This window comes from Saccopteryx leptura, chromosome 5 (assembly GCF_036850995.1).
Source record: "Saccopteryx leptura isolate mSacLep1 chromosome 5, mSacLep1_pri_phased_curated, whole genome shotgun sequence".
In the NCBI taxonomy this organism is placed as follows: domain Eukaryota; kingdom Metazoa; phylum Chordata; class Mammalia; order Chiroptera; family Emballonuridae; genus Saccopteryx; species Saccopteryx leptura.
The window spans coordinates 51908934-51928388 of NC_089507.1; the positions used below are offsets into that span (position 1 = coordinate 51908934).

The 19455-nt window shown below is 34.4% G+C and overlaps 1 protein-coding gene across 3 annotated transcripts in view; it reads right to left on the minus strand.

Moving 5' to 3' along the window:
- Positions 1–1310: 1310 nt before the first annotated feature.
- LOC136406075 (sulfotransferase 1 family member D1) overlaps positions 1311–19455 on the minus strand; it is a 45572-nt gene continuing 27427 nt past the window's right edge. For all 3 annotated transcript variants that reach the window (XM_066385874.1, XM_066385875.1, XM_066385873.1), the window contains 4 exons: positions 10988–11114; positions 7908–8002; positions 3711–3891; positions 1311–1663 (listed from right to left, as the gene is read on the minus strand). In XM_066385874.1, coding sequence (XP_066241971.1) covers positions 1551–1663; positions 3711–3891; positions 7908–8002; positions 10988–11114 — 516 coding nt within the window. In that variant the 3' untranslated portion in view covers positions 1311–1550. The remainder of the gene's footprint in view (positions 1664–3710; positions 3892–7907; positions 8003–10987; positions 11115–19455) is intronic.

Sequence of the window (19455 nt, forward strand, 5' to 3'; positions counted from 1 at the left end):
CAAAACAAACTCTTGGCTATCCCAACTATAGCCCTCACTATACCCTTAAAAAACAGGTGAGGATTAGTTCTCCCTACAACCAAAAAAGGGGGACTTTGCCTCTTCCTAGAAGTGAAATCCTCTTTCTATATCAATCAATCAGACCTAGTTGGAAATGCAGCTCATAAACTAACTGAAAGAGCTGCTAAGAGAAGAGGACATCAATACAACAGCTGCAGTGCTTAGTTAGACAAAACAGATTGGTATGCATGGCTAGTCCCACCATCGGTTCTATAATTTTCTTTATCCTTGCTTTAATTTTTGGACCATGTCTTGTATGCCACCTCTCTTCTTTTCTCCAGGACCGCCTTAGAGTATTTACCAACCAATCGGAGAGATTATGTTACTTCAAGTCACCACTCCATACCAGGCCCTAGTGTAACCCTCAGAAGATGGATATCAACAATCAGCCAAGTCCCACTGATCTCCTCACCCTAAATGCTTCAGTGACCCTAGCCAACAAGAAGTAGCTACAAAAGAAAAAAGAAAAAAAAAAAAACCTTTGCCCTTTTTTTGGTTAAACAACAAAAGGCTGAAATGTTAGGTTCAGGTCCAGGGCCCCTTACCAAAATAGCTCTACTAAACCAGGTTAAACTTTAAGTAATCTGGCGCCAGGGCAGTTCCCATAACGTTCCACCTGAGCAAACCTGACTGATATCCCACCTCCCCTCACCCAGCCTCCTGATTGAGCATATCCCCTCACCCCGCCCCAAAATTTCACTCCAAAGCTACCCCCTGGCTAAGCCTTTTTCACTAACATTAAAAAAACCTAAATCCCTAGACCCTTGGGACTGAGGCCACTAGAGTCTCAGCCCATCTCTTCGCAGATGAGTAAGTAAATTTCCAATAAAACTCATCAGCCTTGTGCATCCCTCTTTTGGTGACCTAACAGTTAACATCCATCACCTCATATAGTTATCATTCTAAACATATAACAAAGAAGAAATTAAAGCTCTTTAAGAGGATATTTTGGTACTAATTGATCTATCTTGAAGACTCCCCATAAATAAAATTAAAAAAATAAGAAGCCTGACCTATGGTGGCACAGTGGATAAAGCATTGACCTGGAATGCTGAGATCACCAGTTCGAAACCCAAGATTTGCCTGGTCAAGTCACATAAGGGAGTTGAAGCTTCCTGCTTCTACCCACTTCTCTCTCTACTCTGTAAATGAATAAGTAAAATATTTTTTTAAAGAAAACTCCCCTAAACATCTTCTTTGCAAGTTCAAAAACCCAGAATTTGAATTTCAAAATAAAGCAGGTAAATGTATAGATTTTAAACTTTATTTTATTGTTTTGTTTTTAAGAATAGTGAAAACATTGGAACATAGAGACATTACTGATTTTTCATATGTAAACTTTGAAATTCTTTAAAAATTTTATTACAAACCACTAATATTAGTAAATAAGGGAAATACTACATATAGAGTTTTATTTTACTAAATGCTTAAAAAGATTTTATTTTCTAATTTAAATGCCAGCTAAGAGTTGGACAAGGAGCAGGTATTTCTTAGATCTCTGAACGAAACTTTAGTGTAGACCCTCTCATTTTCTTTTCATAATCTTTTTCAAATTTCTCATATTGAGCATCAGTGAAGTGATTCTTCCAGTCTCCTGAAATACCTGAAAAGAAAGATAAATGTTAAATTTGAGATTACTATGAATTTTTCTTCTAAGATAAGTTTTAATATGAATTATCACACAGATTCTTAAGCCTTTAACTTTAGAATGTCCTATTTACTCCATTGCTTCATTTCTTAGCTCTTAGTACCACTTCCAGACTCCTAGATCTTAGTTTTCCAAAAATTTCCATGCATTTTCCCCATATCTTATATGAAGAAGAATACTTCAAGTAGTTTCAAGAAATGTCACTCCAACATATCAAAATATTTATTCGTTGGCTTAAAGAGATATATTAACAAAGAATACAGATAATTTTTCAATTTATTTTAAAACTCATTTTCACTGTCAAATGATAATTTAAAAACATTTATGACCAAGTAAAATTGGGAAATTTCTGGATTAAATGTGATAAAACGTATGTCTTTATTATAAGATTCAATTTTCAAAATACAAACTATATTTAAAACCTCCAAGGAAGGACACAATTACAATAATTGTATGACAAAAATAATGCCATTTTCATAGAATATCTCACAGAAGACACATCTGGAATAACTAGAAGACATATCTGGAAGTTGAGTGTTAGAGGGAAAAAAATGGAAGGAGACAAGCCAAAGTAACTTTGTCAACATGGCCCAGGATTTTCCAACTTTAACATTTTACTTATATCTCCACTTTTGATATTTGAAACCAGACTTTTTTTTTTTTTTTCTTTTTTTTTGCTGGGGAGGATGTGTGGATGCTCTGGAGTACATTGGAGGATGTTTTTCAGCATTCTTGGCCTCTACATATTAGATACCACTTATATACCCTTATCATGACCATCAAAAATACCTGCAGATGCCAAAGGTCTGCTTGAGATTTAGATATTCCCAGGAAGACTTACTAATGGCATTCTTCCTCTAAGTTTTTAAAAGAAAAATATAGAATTCATGAAGACACATTATAATTAAAATTACCCTTCATTGTCCCTTTATAAGCTTCCAAAACACTTTCTCCAACACTGTCTTATTTTGTATTATTCACTCTCTCCTTCACTGTAAGATTTTACACCTTTGACAACTGTCATGTGTTGTGTGATTCCTTCCTGCTTCACTAACTTTGGGCTTGAATTTTTTATAAACTTTGGCCATTGGAATTAAAATATATGCAATATATACCACACTTGAACAGAAATTTTTAAAAATTATTGCAAGTTTCCACTACCTCTCTTCCTCTTCCTCTATACCATGCTACTGGTCATATCTCATAAACAAACAGCTCTCTCAGGCTAGGTTTCAGAAAGAGAAGAAAAAAAGAGGATAAGCCCATGACAGCCAATACACACTGATCAGACTCAGAAATTGTTGAGAAGAATTGCAATAGCCAGAGGTGACTAATATTCATCAACATTAAATGAAAAATATCTCTTGGTTTTAAGGGGCTGAGATTTTTGGAGTTGTTTGTTTTATAACAAAGCTGAACTAACAGAATCAGTCCCTCTCTCTCTCTCTCTCTCTCTCTCTCTCTCTCTCTCTCTCTCTTACACACACAAATGCATTTTAATTCAACTAATTTATTATTTACTAATTAATTATTTACTAATGCAAGATGCTAGCTATACATTGGGTTCAGTGCTGACGGTGTAATGATTTACTATAATAATAGCAACAACTTCAAGGAGTTGACTCTCCCTCATTAATTTAGTATGCCTAATATCATGGAAGCTTGATACCTACCACAGTAAAATTTCTAAGGAATGAAAAATAGGTATCTTGATAAATCATATAAATGAAGGGTGTTTTCTGATATAGCAATGGGTGCCAAGACTCACGCTTATCAATACATAGGTTCTTGAGTAAATATTTCTCATTAAAGACTCGTCTTACATGTTAGTATTACAGCAATAACAAAGTTTCTTTGCCATAAGTAATTTTCACTGTTTTTGGTTTTCCTAAATTTTTCTCTCAACTTCTTTCCATTTCTTACAATACTGCTCTTATTAATCCACCTACATGATCTTTAACATGACTAGCAAACTATAGAAACTAGTGTTTGATGTTCTTACCCTTTCTCATGAAGGGAGACACAGACTGATCCATGTCAAATTCTGGTACAGTAGTATAATTTGCACTAGGATTCTGCTTCATCACATCAAAAGAACTATGATGCAAGATTTTATTCACAGTTTCTTCTGGCAGGTCTTTTTCTAGAAATTTTAACAATTTCTGAATTTCACGCTTAGGATTCTAAAGAAATTATAAAGACAAGAAATTATTTCAGGTAGAGTTTATCACGAAATAGGCAAATACATTTAATTAGGTTCTACATATGTCAATGTGGTGGAGGAAATTATTTTAAACTTTTATACAATTTTTCACTTTGATTTCTCAAGTACATATCCTACTCTTGGTTGTAACAGGCAATCATCTGCTAGAAGAAATTTGTTTCCAAAATGTGTAGAGAAAAAGGCTGAATTAATATTCAAACATTTACATTCAAAAATAAAATTAACTTACAGAATAACATATGATGATAAAGAAAATCACTATTATTGTAACTTATAATTTTCAAAATCACCTAGTCTGTTTTTTTCATAGATAACATCAAGAATAAATTATCTAGCAAAATTTTAGAAAGAATTAATACAGATTGTTCTCAAACTCTTAAAAAAAATAGAAGGGAAGGGAACACTTTTCAATTAATTTTATAAGACCAGCATTAACCTGATACCAAAGCCAGACAAAGACAACACAAGAAAATTATAGGCTAACATCCCTGATGAACATAGATACAAAATATTAGCGAACAAAATTCAATAGCACTTTTAAAGGAATGTACACTATGATCAAGAAGGACTTATTCAAGAGATATAAGGATGGTTCAACATCATAAATCTATAAAAGGGATATACCACATTAACAAAATAAAGAATAAAAATCATATTATTATCTCAAGAGGTGCAGAAAAAGCACTTGACAAAATTTAACATATATTTATAATAAAAACTCTCAACAAAGTGGGTATAGAGAAGACATATCTCAACACAATAAAGGCAATATTTGACAGACCCATACCTAACAGACTCAGTGGTGAAAAGCTAAAAGTATTTTCTCTAAGATCAGGAACAATTGGTAACTACAGTTAATATACTTTATCTGAAAGTTGCTAAGAGAGTAGATCTTAAAAATTCTCATCACAAAAAAAATTGTAATATTGTGCGATGAGGGACGTCAACTAGATTTATTTTGGTGATCATTTCACAATATATACATAAATTGAATTATTATATTGCATGCCTGAAACTAATATTATTTGTCAATTATATCTCAATAAAATAATACTTATTTTAGAGAGTTTTCTTATAGTGGAAAAAAAAATTTTTATACCTCTCATACCCACATAGATTTTTTGGTAGTATGAGTCCATTCCATTGGATAAAGTAAGATAAAACCCTGTCCATTTTCTAGCCTAATGATGGGGCAAAGAAATCAGCAACAATAAAGGAGACTCATTTAATGTATCTATTATGATTCTTCTTTTCTGTGCTTCAGACTATACACAAAACAGCATGTTAGATGAAATGAAAAGAACAGCATTCAGGCCAAAGAGTTTGTACCTTGCTACCTGTTGGGGAGGTGTTTTTGGGGGGCACAAACTAAACTGAAGTAGAGAAACATAATCTCAATGACTTGGTGAGATTGGAAAGAAGGGAAATCTGAGGTTTAGGTTACCTTAGCTATCCATCACAATTCATGGAACCAGAACCAGACAATTTCTGTAGTGGCTCTAAAAGAGTCTATTTCTTGTAACTACAAAACTGAAATTGCTAGGAATTATTTTATTTTTTTATTAGGTGAGAGGATGAGAGACAGAGACAGACTCCCACTAGTGCCTCAACCAGGATTCATCCAGCAAGCCCCCTATGTGTGATGTTCTGCCCATCTGGGTGCTGCTCTGTTGCTCAAAAATTAAGCTATTTTTAACATCTGAGGTAGAGGCCACAGAGGCAGCCTCAGCTCCTGGGGCCAACTTGCTTCAATTGAGCCATGGTTGCAGGAGGGGAAGAGAGAAAAAAAGAGATAGAAAAAAAGAGAGAAAAGCAAGAGGGAGAGGGTTGGAGAAGCAAATAGTTGCTTGTCTAGTGTGCCCTGATGGGTCTGACGCTCTGCCACTGAGCCAACCTGCCAGAGCATGAAATTGCTAGAAATTAGACATACATCTTAATTATTCTGGTGAAAGAATTACAAAAAGTCGAATTCACAGTTGTGCTAAGTTTATTATGTGAAAGTTAAATGGAAGAGTGATAAGGAAAGGGTGGACTGCTCAATCTTGTAATGAGAATTTGGGGTCTATCTGATGACACAAAGACTCTGGGATCCTTGAGAAATTTTCTGTTAGAAGATATAGATTTTCCTCTCATATTTAAAAAGACTAAAATTCCTTTGCTGGAAGACCTTATTATGACCTCATGGGAAGTTTTCTTCTAAAATAATGCCTATCTTTGTCAAAAACCACACCAAACACTACTTATTGATTCTAGACTCACAACTGAGATATCACCATACTTGAGAATCACAGGTACTAAATGGCTTAAACAGGATGAAGAAGAGACTGCAAATTTGACTAAAGAATTTACCAGAGGGGTCCACCTTAGCTGGGTAAGGTGGTTTCCCGAGAAGCTGTAGAAAAGATTTTCCAAATAAGAGATGCACGGTAGGCCTAGTCATTTAATGGAATAGAGAAATCTAAGGGAACAAGATAAGGCTGAGTCAAGGTATTAGACTCTGAACAATTGAGACAGAATAACCAAATACACTGTGGGGAAGGATATACTAATGACATTTTTTCCAGGAATCCCAGCGCATTCCTGTTCTTACTATGTCTTATATAATTTACCCTTTGACCCATACACACAGATACCATGTTAATGAGAAAAGAGATGTGTAGACAAGCTATCTGAGAAACAATTAATTTAAGAGATGTAGAACACTTCTTGAATGGATTGTTTAAATTACCAGATCAGAATAAGTTTTTGATGAAATTAAGAAGTGAATTATTATTTTTTTTTCCGAAGCTGGAAACGGGGAGAGACAGTCAGACAGACTCCCGCATGGGCCCGACGGGGATCCACCCGGCACGCCCACCAGGGGGCGACGCTCTGCCCACCAGGGGGGGATGCTCTGGCCCTCCGGGGCATTGCTCTGTTGCGACCAGAGCCACTCCAGCGCCTGGGGCAGAGGCCAAGGAGCCATCCCCAGCGCCCTGGCCATCTTTGCTCCAATGGAGCCTCGGCTGCAGAAGGGGAAGAGAGAGACAGAGAGGAAGGAGAGGGGAAGGGGTGGAGAAGCCGATGGACGCTTCTCCTGTGTGCCCTGGCCGGGAATCGAACCCGGACTTCTGCACGCCAGGCCGACGCTCTACCACTGAGCCAACCGGCCAGGGCCAGAAGTGAATTATTTTTCATTCTAATAATTAGATAAAACATGATAAAGTTAAAGCTAAATTAAATAAGAAAATTACATTGTTTTCCCACTGTGCTCTCCATTTGGGTAAACAAGCATGGACAAGATAATTTTAGTCTCTATATTCAAGAAGCTTACATTATAGTAGAGGGGACCAGAAAAACATAAAGAAACACATACATGAAATAATGAGAAATGGCAGTAGATATTATGAAAAAAACAATAGCAGCAAGAGAGACTTTCATAGATAACGACAAGGTAAATTATTTGACATTGTGGACATAAAAGAACTTTGTGGAAAAGTAACATTTAAGTGAAAACATGAAGGATAGGAAGAGATTAATCTGAAAATATTGGGGAAAAAAAATTTCAGGTAAGCTCACGTACAGACAAAGGCAATGGTGGTACCAGAAGAGGTTGGGGAAATAGACAGGAATTAAATAATGATGAACTTTATAAGTTGTCCTAATGATTTTTATATTTCACATAAAGAAATAAGCCATTAAAGATTTGAAAAAAGTTGACATATTTTGATATGGGTTTCAAGATCATTTTCTTTGAGTAGATAATAGATGCAAAATGAGATTCAGTTGTCTGCATAAATAGAGAAGATTGCCTGAACTAGAGTAGGAAGCAATAGAGGTAGAAAGAAGTGAATTGAGTGAAAGATGAATTTTCAATGCAGAGTTAATAGTAGATTAGTTATATTTATAAATCGAGAGGAAAAGAAAATGTGATACAAAGAGGGTGAAACTTAGGTTTCCCTAAAAGATAAAGAAGAAATTGTTGTTGTCTCTTACCTCTTTCATGTCTTCATAGAATAGGTAGAGGATACGATAATCTTTCCTTTTCTCCCACCAGCCTTTCACATGATCATACCAAGAACCAAAAGCCACTACATTGAAAGATAAAATCTTTGCAAAATTAAAACTATTGTATTTACATGAAATAATTGTTACATCATTAAATGTTATTTTAAGTCATCACTATCAATATATATATACATATATACTCTTATTTATTCAAGAAAAAGAGGAAATATATCAAATCACCCCTGCTCTCACTGAATTTACAGTAAGTCTAGTTTGAAAGAATGAAATACTTCTGTAATGGGATGAATTGTGTTTCCCAAAATTCTTAGTTTGAAGTGCTAAACCCTAATCAATTTTTCAAAATATGACTGAATTTAAACATGGAACCTTTAAAGAGGCAATTAGGTTAAAACTGAGGCCACTAGAGTAGTCTGTAATCCAATAACTAACAATTCTCAAGCCTTAAAATCCAATAAAATTTGCTTTGCTATGTTTCAGGACTTTTTTCTTTCTAATTTCTTTCTTTTTTTCATAGGAAAATGTCAGTTTTATGGCTGTCTCACCATTGTATTTTGGAAGATTATTTGGTTTCACAAGATCACAGCTAAAGATTAATTTTGTCTTAGGATGAATCATACCTTAATTACTAGCTATACCTGATTTATATAATATTTAGATGAGAGTTCAGATTCAGAGTTAATGCTGAAATAGTTTAAGACTGCTAGGGTTTTGAGGATGGAGTGAATGCATTTTGCATGTGAGCACATAAATTTAAGGGGACAGAAGACAGAGTATTATGGGTAAATTGTGTCTACCTCTAAATTCATGTGTTGAAGTTCTAAGTCAACACCTTAGAATGTAACTATCTTTAAAGGAAGTGTCTTTACAGAGGTAATTAAGTTAAAATGAAGTAATTAATATGGGTCTGTGGGGGTTTAGAATGAGTCTCCCCAAGATATGCCACTCTGACATGCAGATTATTTCAAGCTAAAAACAATCAAGGCTCAGATGCTCAGAAAGTAGCTTTGGCTTTCCCCTCTACTAACTAAAAGAACTTAAGATAGTGGATTTGTTCCAAAAATTTGAACTAGCTATGTTAGACAGGAAGGAACTTAGAAAAAAACCATTGGATCAAAGTCCTTCATGTGTCCCATTGTTTCAATATGGCCCATAAACATTTATTTACTAAAAATCTCCTTATCCGTTTGCTTTACTTCCCTGGTTCAACCTCCTTGATCCAGAATGACATATATACCTCATTTTGCCTTCCTGTCCTTGAAATTTTTATGCTTCTGTGAATTCCCCATATGCAGGTGTTAAAACTTAATTTTTTTCAAGATAAATATTTTTTATTGATTTAAATTTATTGTGTTTACTTAGATTCAAGTGTCCCACCGAATACATCTCTCCTACCACCATGTTCCCCTCAATATCCCCTTTGCGCCCCTCCTTTCCAATGCCCTCCCCTGTTTCCTCCATGATTTGCTTCTTTGCTCACTATAACGCTGTGTTATGTATATATAATTTCACCAATCTCTTTCCTTTCTCTGATCTCATCCTCTCATCCCCTTTCCCTATGACCACTTTCCCTCTGGTCCCTTGATCCATCCTCTGTCTCTATTCTGTTCCTCAATTCACATTGTTCATTGGATTCCTCAAATGAGTGAAGACATATGATATTTTTTTTCTCTGCCTGGCTTATTTCACTTAACATAATAGTTTCTAGGTCCATCCATGTTGTCACAAAAGGTAAGATTTCCTTCCTTTTCATGGCCCCATAGTATTCTATTGTGTATATGTGCCACAGCTTTTTAATCTACTTGTCCACTGATGAACACTTGGGCTGTTTCTAGATCTTGGCTACTATAAACAATGCTGCCATAAACATGGGGGTGCATTTTTTCTTTTGAATCAGTGATGTGCTGTTCTTAGGATATATTCCTAAAACTTGATTTTCTTTTGTTAATCTGCTTTATGTTATTTTAATTATTCTACCAGCCAGAAGAACTAAGTAGGAAAGGAGAAATTTTTCACATCCCTGACACGTCCTAATCCAATATGACTGGACTCCTTATAAGAAAAGGTAATTACAATCAAGACATATATAAAAAGAAGACCATGTGATGACACAGAAATATAATGTCCATCGATAAGTCAAGGAAAAAGATCTCAGAAGAAATCAAACATAAGGACACCTTGAAGGGAGGACTTCTAGCTTCTAAAACTGTAAAAAAAAAAATATGTTGTTTAAGCCACTTAGTAGTACTTTGTTGTGGCAGCCTTAATAAATGAATATAATTTTTGATAATTAAAACTAGAAGAGCAAAATAACTGATAGTAATTCAGACAGTAAGTGGTACAGAGTTCACAGGAAAGGGAAGGAAGGAGGGAAAACCAAAGGGAGAGAGAGGTGAAGAAATGACTGTGGAGGATGTATACTATCTCTTGTTCTAAGAAGATCTGGGTATTAATAATAAGAATGAATAGACATACCATGGACAGAGAACAGTCCAAAGGCAGGAGTACAAATTTTGCAAAATACCACTAAGATATATTTGTCTTAAACATTTTTTTTATTGAAAAATGTTTATGTGAAAATTAAAAGTAGAGTTACTACCATGGGTATGAGTATGTTTTCCTGAAAGAGAGGATAAACAGACAGAAAAAAAATCTTGAGGATAAAAATCTTCATTCAAGGATTTTCAGTTTATAGAATAAAAGTGAAGGAATAGTAAAGAAAAAGGAGTACAAAAATATGTATAAAATTCAAACAATACAATGATATAGACAGCAAAAGAAGAAAGCAATGAGCAGTAGTCACCAAGTATTAATGAAACAATAAGACTAAGGTCTGAAAAATCTGTATGTCACATATTTCCCAAAAATCATTAAAGGGAAGGGAAAACTATGTACTCTTCTTCTATTATCTTCCTAATGCAATAGTAGAGTGCTGGGCACATATTAAGTGTATGATAAGTATAAAATTTATATCTGAACTTTATATCTCATTTTAAAAAAAAAGACTCTTTATTATGGAACTTCATGATTAAAGTAAGAGTTGGACTCACCCTTCCCATTCATGAATTTATCCAGAAATTCCTCCCAGGTACCAGGCTCTGGGTGCATTTTTGCCATTTGGTAGAAATAATAGTAAGACACAGCCACATCTTTAGCATTTCGTGCTACATAGACCATCTGTGGGGAAATATAAAAAACCATAATTTTATTTTTATTTTTTAATGGTTTGTAAACTTTTGTTTACCTTGACAGAATGTTTATTTTCTCTTTCTTATTTCCTTCTTGATCTGGGTATGACTCTCTATATCCTTACATAAGATATTCACACCTACTTAACTGTTTTAACACAGAGACTTCCCATCTCTCACATGCCTGTGTTCTCATGAACCTTTGAAAAGAACATCACTTGAAACACTGAAAACCAAGTATAATAAGAATTATAGTAAATATTAAATTAATAAAATTAATATTGTTCTAAAATTTAGAATATTTTTATCATTACTTACTAAAACTAATAAGAAGAACCAGTAATTTTTAGAGTTTAAAAATTTCTTATTTTTTATTAAAGAAAATACTATTTGGCTAAAATTAGTCAATAAAGATTAAACATTCTTTATTCTGTCCATGTTTATAATGATTGGTGTGAAATTAAAATTTATTTTATGGTGAAGGCCTCCAGTCTACTTAAAAGGAGAAATCTCAGACATATTTCCCAATAGAAATGACATTGTTATATTTCATTGGTAATTGAGCTTTCAGTCAAGTCCACTAAACTCCATTAGGCCTAATTCTCCCCTGAAGCACCCATGCAAAACATATTCCTAAGGAAAATGCATTCAGGAAGAAATCTGCTTTTATGTAAGCCAATTCAGAGCTTCCTTCTTCTCTTCCAATTGATAAGAAAAGGAAATGAAAACTTTATATGCCCAAGTAACTAGTAGTAGTTCTCATATTCTAGGACAAGAATAAGAGAAAGAACGGAATGCCTGGAAAAGAATCTTGCAAAAGATTGAGTACAGAATTCTAAGAGTTGAGACTCTGCTGCTGAGGTAATTTCTTGAGAAAATACTATCTCTTATAAACATTATCAATTGCTTCCTATTTCAATACCAGGAGACTATGGTAATGAACAGTTTTTTGTTCCTATCATCATCACCTTAAAATCTTAATAAAGTCTCCTTCCACTTGCCTCAGTGTGGACAAAAGTCTATCTAAAAGATACCCTCTAGTTCTCTCAATAACAGTCATGTGATTCTGGGGACTTCTGTGATTTTTTAATTTCTGGAATAAATAGTACACCTTAGTTCTAATTCTTATCATTTTTGTTTTTTATTAGATTTAAATGAGAAAGGAAATCACATGTACAAAGACTTTTTATATAACAAAGTTGAAAGTATAAGCAATCAATTTTTCAAAAGAAAAACAATAGCTATTTTGGCCATTCCATTAAAGATATTGTGGTAAAGCATACTCTTTCACAGATCTAAGATTAATGACTGCCTACCTTCCCAGATTCACTTTTTAACTACACTGAATCACTTGTAAAATTTGACAGGTCTTGCTGTTTTACATATGTTTGCTTATGTACACGGAGTTTTCTCTCTGTAAAATGACCCAGGCATCTGAAAAAAAACCTCCTATTGTCTTTAGGATACTGACCAAATTTTTTCATTTATAAGATGTTAATTATCCCAGAGTATCTTTTATTTCATATATTAGCACTTATCTTACTAATGCATCATGATTTTTCATATACATACATATATATGGATATGTATGTGTATGTATATACATATATCTTTTCTCCACTACTTGAGATATTCTGTAGGGCCATATTCTGTACAAGGCAGAGGTCACTCACTATTTAAACCATTGTGTAATATAGCACGGGAAAGTGACTTGCAAGCAGACAATGCTCAATATATTCATAGAAATTAAATAATGTAATATGCTCTTAGATAGCAGAGAATGTCCTATTTATATTTGCTTTTATAATAATAATCACAATATCTGGTATATATATGGTAGCCCTTCCATAAATGTTCACTGATTATATGCTTATTAAATGATTTTGCATATAGAAAGCTGAAACAAACAAAATTCCAATAATAAAGAAATTATAGTCAGATCTCTATATCTTTCTCTTAATAACTAATAGAAAAATATGAAAAATGAGAAAGTTGATGTCAGTACTGATTCTACAGACATTAGAAGAATGTTAAAGAAATATTATGAGCAATTATATTACAAAATTCTGACAGTTTAAATGAAATAAGCCAATTTCTTAAAAGATATAAAACACAGGAGGATTTAATGGTGAACACACAGGGCAAAAGCTCCAGGCTCTGACTTCTGAAGGGTTCTGCAAACCCCAACTTGACACTTTTTTCTAATGACACCAAGTTTGGTTTCATATGTGCAGTTTTAACATTATTAGTACATAATATTTTTTATTTATTTAAAAATATGGTCAACAGGTACTTTTATTTTCCCTCTCTCTTTTTTTTAAGGGGCCCAATATTTTCTTCTGCACCCAGGGCCTCAACCAACTTTAATCCGTCTCTGGATATATTGTGCAAGGGACCTGACCAGGCTGTGGTGCAGTGAATAGTGTCGGATTGGGATGCAGAAGACACAGATTCAAAACCCGAGGTTACCGGCTTGAGCACAGGCTCATCTGGCTTGAGCATGTGCTCACCAGCTTGCGTGTGGGGTTGCTAGCTTTAGCGTGAGATCGTAGACATGACCCCATGGTCGCTGGCCTGAGCCCAAAGGTCGCTGGCTTGAGCAAGGCATAACTTGCTCTGCTGTTATGTAGACCCCTGGTCAAGGCACATATGAGAAAGCAATCAACAAACAACTAAGATGCCACAACAAAGAACTGATGCTTCTCATCTCTCTCCCTTCCTGTCTGTCTGTCCCTATTTGTCCCTCTCTCTTTTCTCTCTTTATTTCTGTCACACACATACACACACACACACACACACAGAAAAGATTGTGCAAGGAAAAGTATATAACCTGAATAATGCTGTTTCTATTAAGTACATTAAATTTGTAATTTAAAATTTTTTCAGATATAGAAAATTCCAGATCTAGATTGCTTCTGTCATGAATTATAAATAATATTTAAGAATGCAATAATACCAATTCCAACCAAACATTTCCATAAAATTAAAAAAGAGTAAATATTTCCCAGTATGAGGCCAACATTATCTTAAGTCCAAAGGGATTAAGGGATTATACTATAATGACAAACACATTACAATAGAAAAAGAACCCCTACAAACCAATATCTCTCATGATCAAAGACACAATTTTTTTAACTAACATATTGTAACTAACTATTTATAAAAGACAATACATTATAACCAAATATAAATTATGCAAGGTTGTTTTAATATGTGAAAATTAATCAATGTAATTAATCACATTAATAGGCTAAAATAATGCAATATAATATGATAGGTATTAAGAGATACAGAAAAATCATTAGACAAAATCCAAAATGTAGTTCTGATAAAAGTTTAGCAAATTAAGAATACAATGAAATTTCTTCAGATGAATAAATGGTACATACAAAAAAAAAATCCCATAGGTAACATCATCATACTTAGCAGTGATAAACTCATTTATTTTACCAAGATCAACGCAAGAGAACTCTTACTCTCACCATTCCTATTTAGTATTATTTAGAGGGTATATCTAGTTCAATAAGTGAGGAAAAAGAAGGAAAAGGCATCCAAATTAGGAAAAAGGAGCAAAAATGTTCTTATTTACTGACAGAATAAGCATGTATATAGGAAAACAAATTTAATCTACAAAAAAGCTACTAAATTTATTAGATAAATTTAGCATGGTGTCAGGAAAAAAAATATATGTCCATATACGACCAACAAATATTTTGAAAATAATGTGTGTTTGTGTATGTGTGCACCTGTGTGAGGAGAAAGACATAGAGAGAATATCAATTAATATATCAGAAATTTTAAAAGAGAATGTCTATTATGTTATAGATATTAAATATACTTAGATATAAATGTGATTGATAATCAAAACAACAAAGTCTATAGAAGTAAACAGTAAAGATAATATCTTCATGATCTGGCAGATGATTTTTTTAAAAAAGAAATACAAAATTCTCTAACCTTAAAGAAAAAAATTATATACAGACTATCCTCAAAACTAAAAACTTTAAAAGATATGATTAGAAAACTAAAAAAGAAAAATACTGAGTGGATTATGATATAAAGAAATTTAGAAGATCCAGGATGGTGATGGAGTAGATGGAAACTACACTAAACTGAAATTACATCTAAAATATAGAAAAATCAACCTGAAGAGCCAACCAAAGACAAGCTGAGCTGAAGTCTTATAACCAAGGATTTACAGAACAAGCCAAATCGAGACTAGTATCATATAAAGGGGAGAGGTGTGGAAAGGGCTGGCCTAGTTTACACAACAAGGCTATCACTTAAAATTGAAGGAGAAATAAAGTGCTTCCCAGACATGAAAAAGCTAGAGTTCATTACCACAAAACCAGTATTAGAAGAAATGTTAAAAGGTCTTATTTGAGGAGGAGTAGGAGGAAGAAGTGGTAGTGGAGGAGGAGGAGAAAAGGAAGTAAAAGAAAGAAAAGAAAGAAAGAAAGAAAGAAAGAAAGAAAGAAAGAAAGAAAGAAAGAAAGAAAGAAAGAAAGAAAGAAAGAAAGAAAGAAAGGAGGGAGGGAGGGAGGGAGGGAGGGAGGGAGGGAGGGAGGAAGGAAGGAAGGAAGGAAGGAAGGAAGGAAGGAAGGAAGGAAGGAAGGAAGGAAGGAAGGAAGGAAGGAATGAAGGAGAAGAAAAAAAGAAGAAAAAGAGGAGGAAGAAGGAGAAGGAGGAGAAGAAAAGGAGGAATAAGAGAAAGAAGAAGAAGAAAAAAGAGGAAGAGGAAGAAGAAAGAGGGCAGAGGAACACAGTTATAGAGAATAAAATGGCAATAAATACATACCTATCAATATCACTTTAAATGTAAATGGCTTAAGTGTTCCAGTAACAAAACCTAAGGTAGCTGAATGGATAAAAAAAAATAAGACCCACATTATATGTTGTTTACGTGAAATCCACCTCTGAGCAAAAGAACACAAAACTAAAAGTAAAGTCAAGAAAAAGATATTTCATGCAAAAGGAGATGAGAAAAAAAAGCTGTTGTAGCAATACTTATCTCTGACAAAATAGACTGTAAAACAAAGGCTAAGGACACTACATAATGATAAAGAGATTAATCCCACAAAATGATATAACCCCGCTACATGTTTATGCACCCAGCATAGGAGCAACTACATATATAAAGGATATTTTGATGGACATAAAGGGAGAGATTTAGTAATATAGTCACAAAGGGGATTTTAACACCCCATTGACATCAATAGATGGATCTTCCAGACAGGAAATCAACCAGGGAAAGAACAGCCATAAATGCACACTAGACCAGATGGGTCCAATTGATATCTTCAGATGATTTCTCCCCAAAGCAACAATATATACATTCTTTTCAAATGTATAGAGAACATTTTCTAGGATAGTTCATAAGTTAGAACACAAAAGAAGTCTTAATAATTGTAAAAGACTGAAATCATATCAAGCATCTTCTCTAACCATAATGGTATAAAACTAGAAATCAATAACAAGAAAAAAGAAAAAGACATGGAGTCTTAATAACATGTTACTAAACAATAAATAGATTAACATGAGATCAAGAAATAAATCAAAAGATACTTTGAAACAAATAAAATGAGAGCACAACAACCTAAAACCAATGAACACAGTGAAAGCAGTCTTAAGAGGAAATTCATAATATTAAGGGTATCCCTCAAGAAACAAGAAAAATATTAAATAATCTAACTTTACACTTAAAGGAACTAGAAAAAGAACAACAAACAAAGCCCATAGTAAGAAGAAAAAGGAAACAATAAAGATCATAACAGTGCCATGACTGATGATGCAGTGGATAGAGTGTCACCCAGTAGTGCTGAGGTCACTGGTTTGAACCTCAAGCCCAGGGCACATATGAGAAGCAATCAATGGCACAATTAAGTGGAAAAATTAGTTGATACTCCACCCCTTTCTTTCTTCCTCTTTATCTTTATCATTGACATATAGATCAATGGAACAGAATAGAGAACCCCAAAATAAACTACAATTTATTGGTCAACTAATATTTGACAATGAGCAAGAGCATACAATGTGGTAAAGATAGGCTATTCAATAAATGAAGCTGGGAAAATTTGACAAATACATGCAAAAAAATGAAACTAGACCAACTGCTTACACCATACATACAAATAAACTCAAAATAAATTAAAGATTTAAATGTGCCTGACCTGTGGTAGTGCAGTGGATAAAGCATCAACCAGGAATGCTGAGGTAACCAGTTCAAAACCCTGGGCTTGCCTAGTCAAGGCACATATGGGAGCTGATGCTTCCTGCTCCTCTCCCTCTTTTTTCTGTCTGTCTGTCTCTCTCCTCTCTAAAAATGGATCAAGTCTTTAATAAGTATTATAAAAAAAGACTTAAATGTAAGTCTCAAAAGCATTAAATTCTAGAAGAAAACATAGATAGCAACCTCTCAGACATTTCTTGTAACAATATTTTATACATATCAATATTTTATAAATTCAGGCAAGGAAAACAAAAAATATAAACAAATGTGACTACATCAAACTAAAAAGTTTTGCACAGCAAAGGAAACCATCAACAAAATGAAAATAGAACCCACTGAATGGGAGAATATAGTTACTAAGGACACATTTGATAAGGGGCTAATATTAAAAATTTATAAAGAACCCATAAAACTCAAGACCAAAAAAGCAAACAATCTAATTAAAAAATAAGCAAAAAATCTGAATAGACACTTATTCAAAGAGGACATGAAGATGGCTAATAGACATATGAAAAGATGTTCAACCACACTAATCATCAGAAAAATTCAAATTAAAACCACAATGAGATATCACCTTACACCTATCAGGGTGCTTATCAGCAATAAATCAACAAACAATTTTGGTGAGGATGTGGAGTAAAAGAAACTCTCTTGCACTGTTAGTAGAATGCAGATTGGTAGAGCCACTGTAGAAAACATTATTAAGTTTTCTCAATAAATTAAAAATGAACCTGCCTTATAACCCAGCAATTCCACTACTGGGAATATATCCAAAGAAACTCAAAACACTAAATCGAAGGAATATATGCACCTCTATTTATTACAGCATTATTTGTATACAATAGCCAAGGTTTGGAAGCAGTCCCAGTGACCATCAGTAGATAAGTATATAAAAAAGCTGTGGTAGGCTTTTGAAGATGGCAGCGGAGTAGGCGGACGCACAGATGCCCAGCTCTCAACACCAAACTGGAATACAAATCAATTCAGGAAAAATCAGCATGAAAAACCAACACTGAACTGCAAGAACAGCTCTCAAAAACCAAGGAGCAAAGAGGAAGCCACAATAATCCTGGTAAGGAGTGCCTGAATCTCCTCTGCTTACAGGAACGGAAGGGGGGGGGGTGAGGCTGAGAGCCCAGAGAGGATTTCACAGAGGAAAAAGAGCAGAAACTACTGCTCACAGCCACTTACCTGGCGACCAGGGAGCAAGGTGGGTTGAAAAGACCAGCTTATCTCCCAAGTGGAAAGGACAAGGAGAGGGACAGACTGTGAGGGGCTAAGGTATGCAAGAAACGAAATAAAAAAGCTGACTCATTCGTGCTGGAAGCGGCCATAGCTGGGGGAGGGACTGAACCTTTCACAAAACAGAGCTGAAGTACTTCCGGATCAGAGATCTCCGGACATCTATCCAGCTCCAATCAGCGCAACAAGACACAGCTGAAAACAAGAAGTGGGGAGGAGGGGCAGTAACTCAGGTCTCCATGGAGATCTGACATATACCTCCCCCTACTGAAGCTGAGAAAAAACCCTGCCCCCAGTGAGATTAGTTGGTGGAAGAGACCTTCAGCGTCTCAGGTTACACCCACAGCATTCCTGATTACAGTTTCAAGGAAGCCCCCTGCTGAGATCAGTTAACAAGACTATCGCCTGTTAAGAAAACAAACAAATCAAGACTTCAAAGCTGCCCAAATCCGAAAGTGGATTACAAATAATAGCTGATACCAACCCAAGAAGACCTAGAAATAACACAACTGAAAACTGGAGGCAGACAACACCAAGCTTAGACTCACCAACTCTACAAATAAAACACCATTATGAGAAAACAAAGAAGTGCAACCCAAATGAAACCACAAGAGACACCTTTGAGAGATGAGCTGAGTGATATGGAAATAATCAAACTTCCAGATGTGGAGTTCAAAATAATGATTGTAAGGATGCTTAGGGATCTTAGAACAACAATGGAGGGGCAGTTTGAAAACCTAAATAAAGAAATAGCAAGTATAAAAAAGGATATTGAAATATTAAAAAAGAATCAGTCAGAGATGACAAATACAATATCAGAAATAAAGACCACAATGGAAGGAATTAAAAACAGGATGGA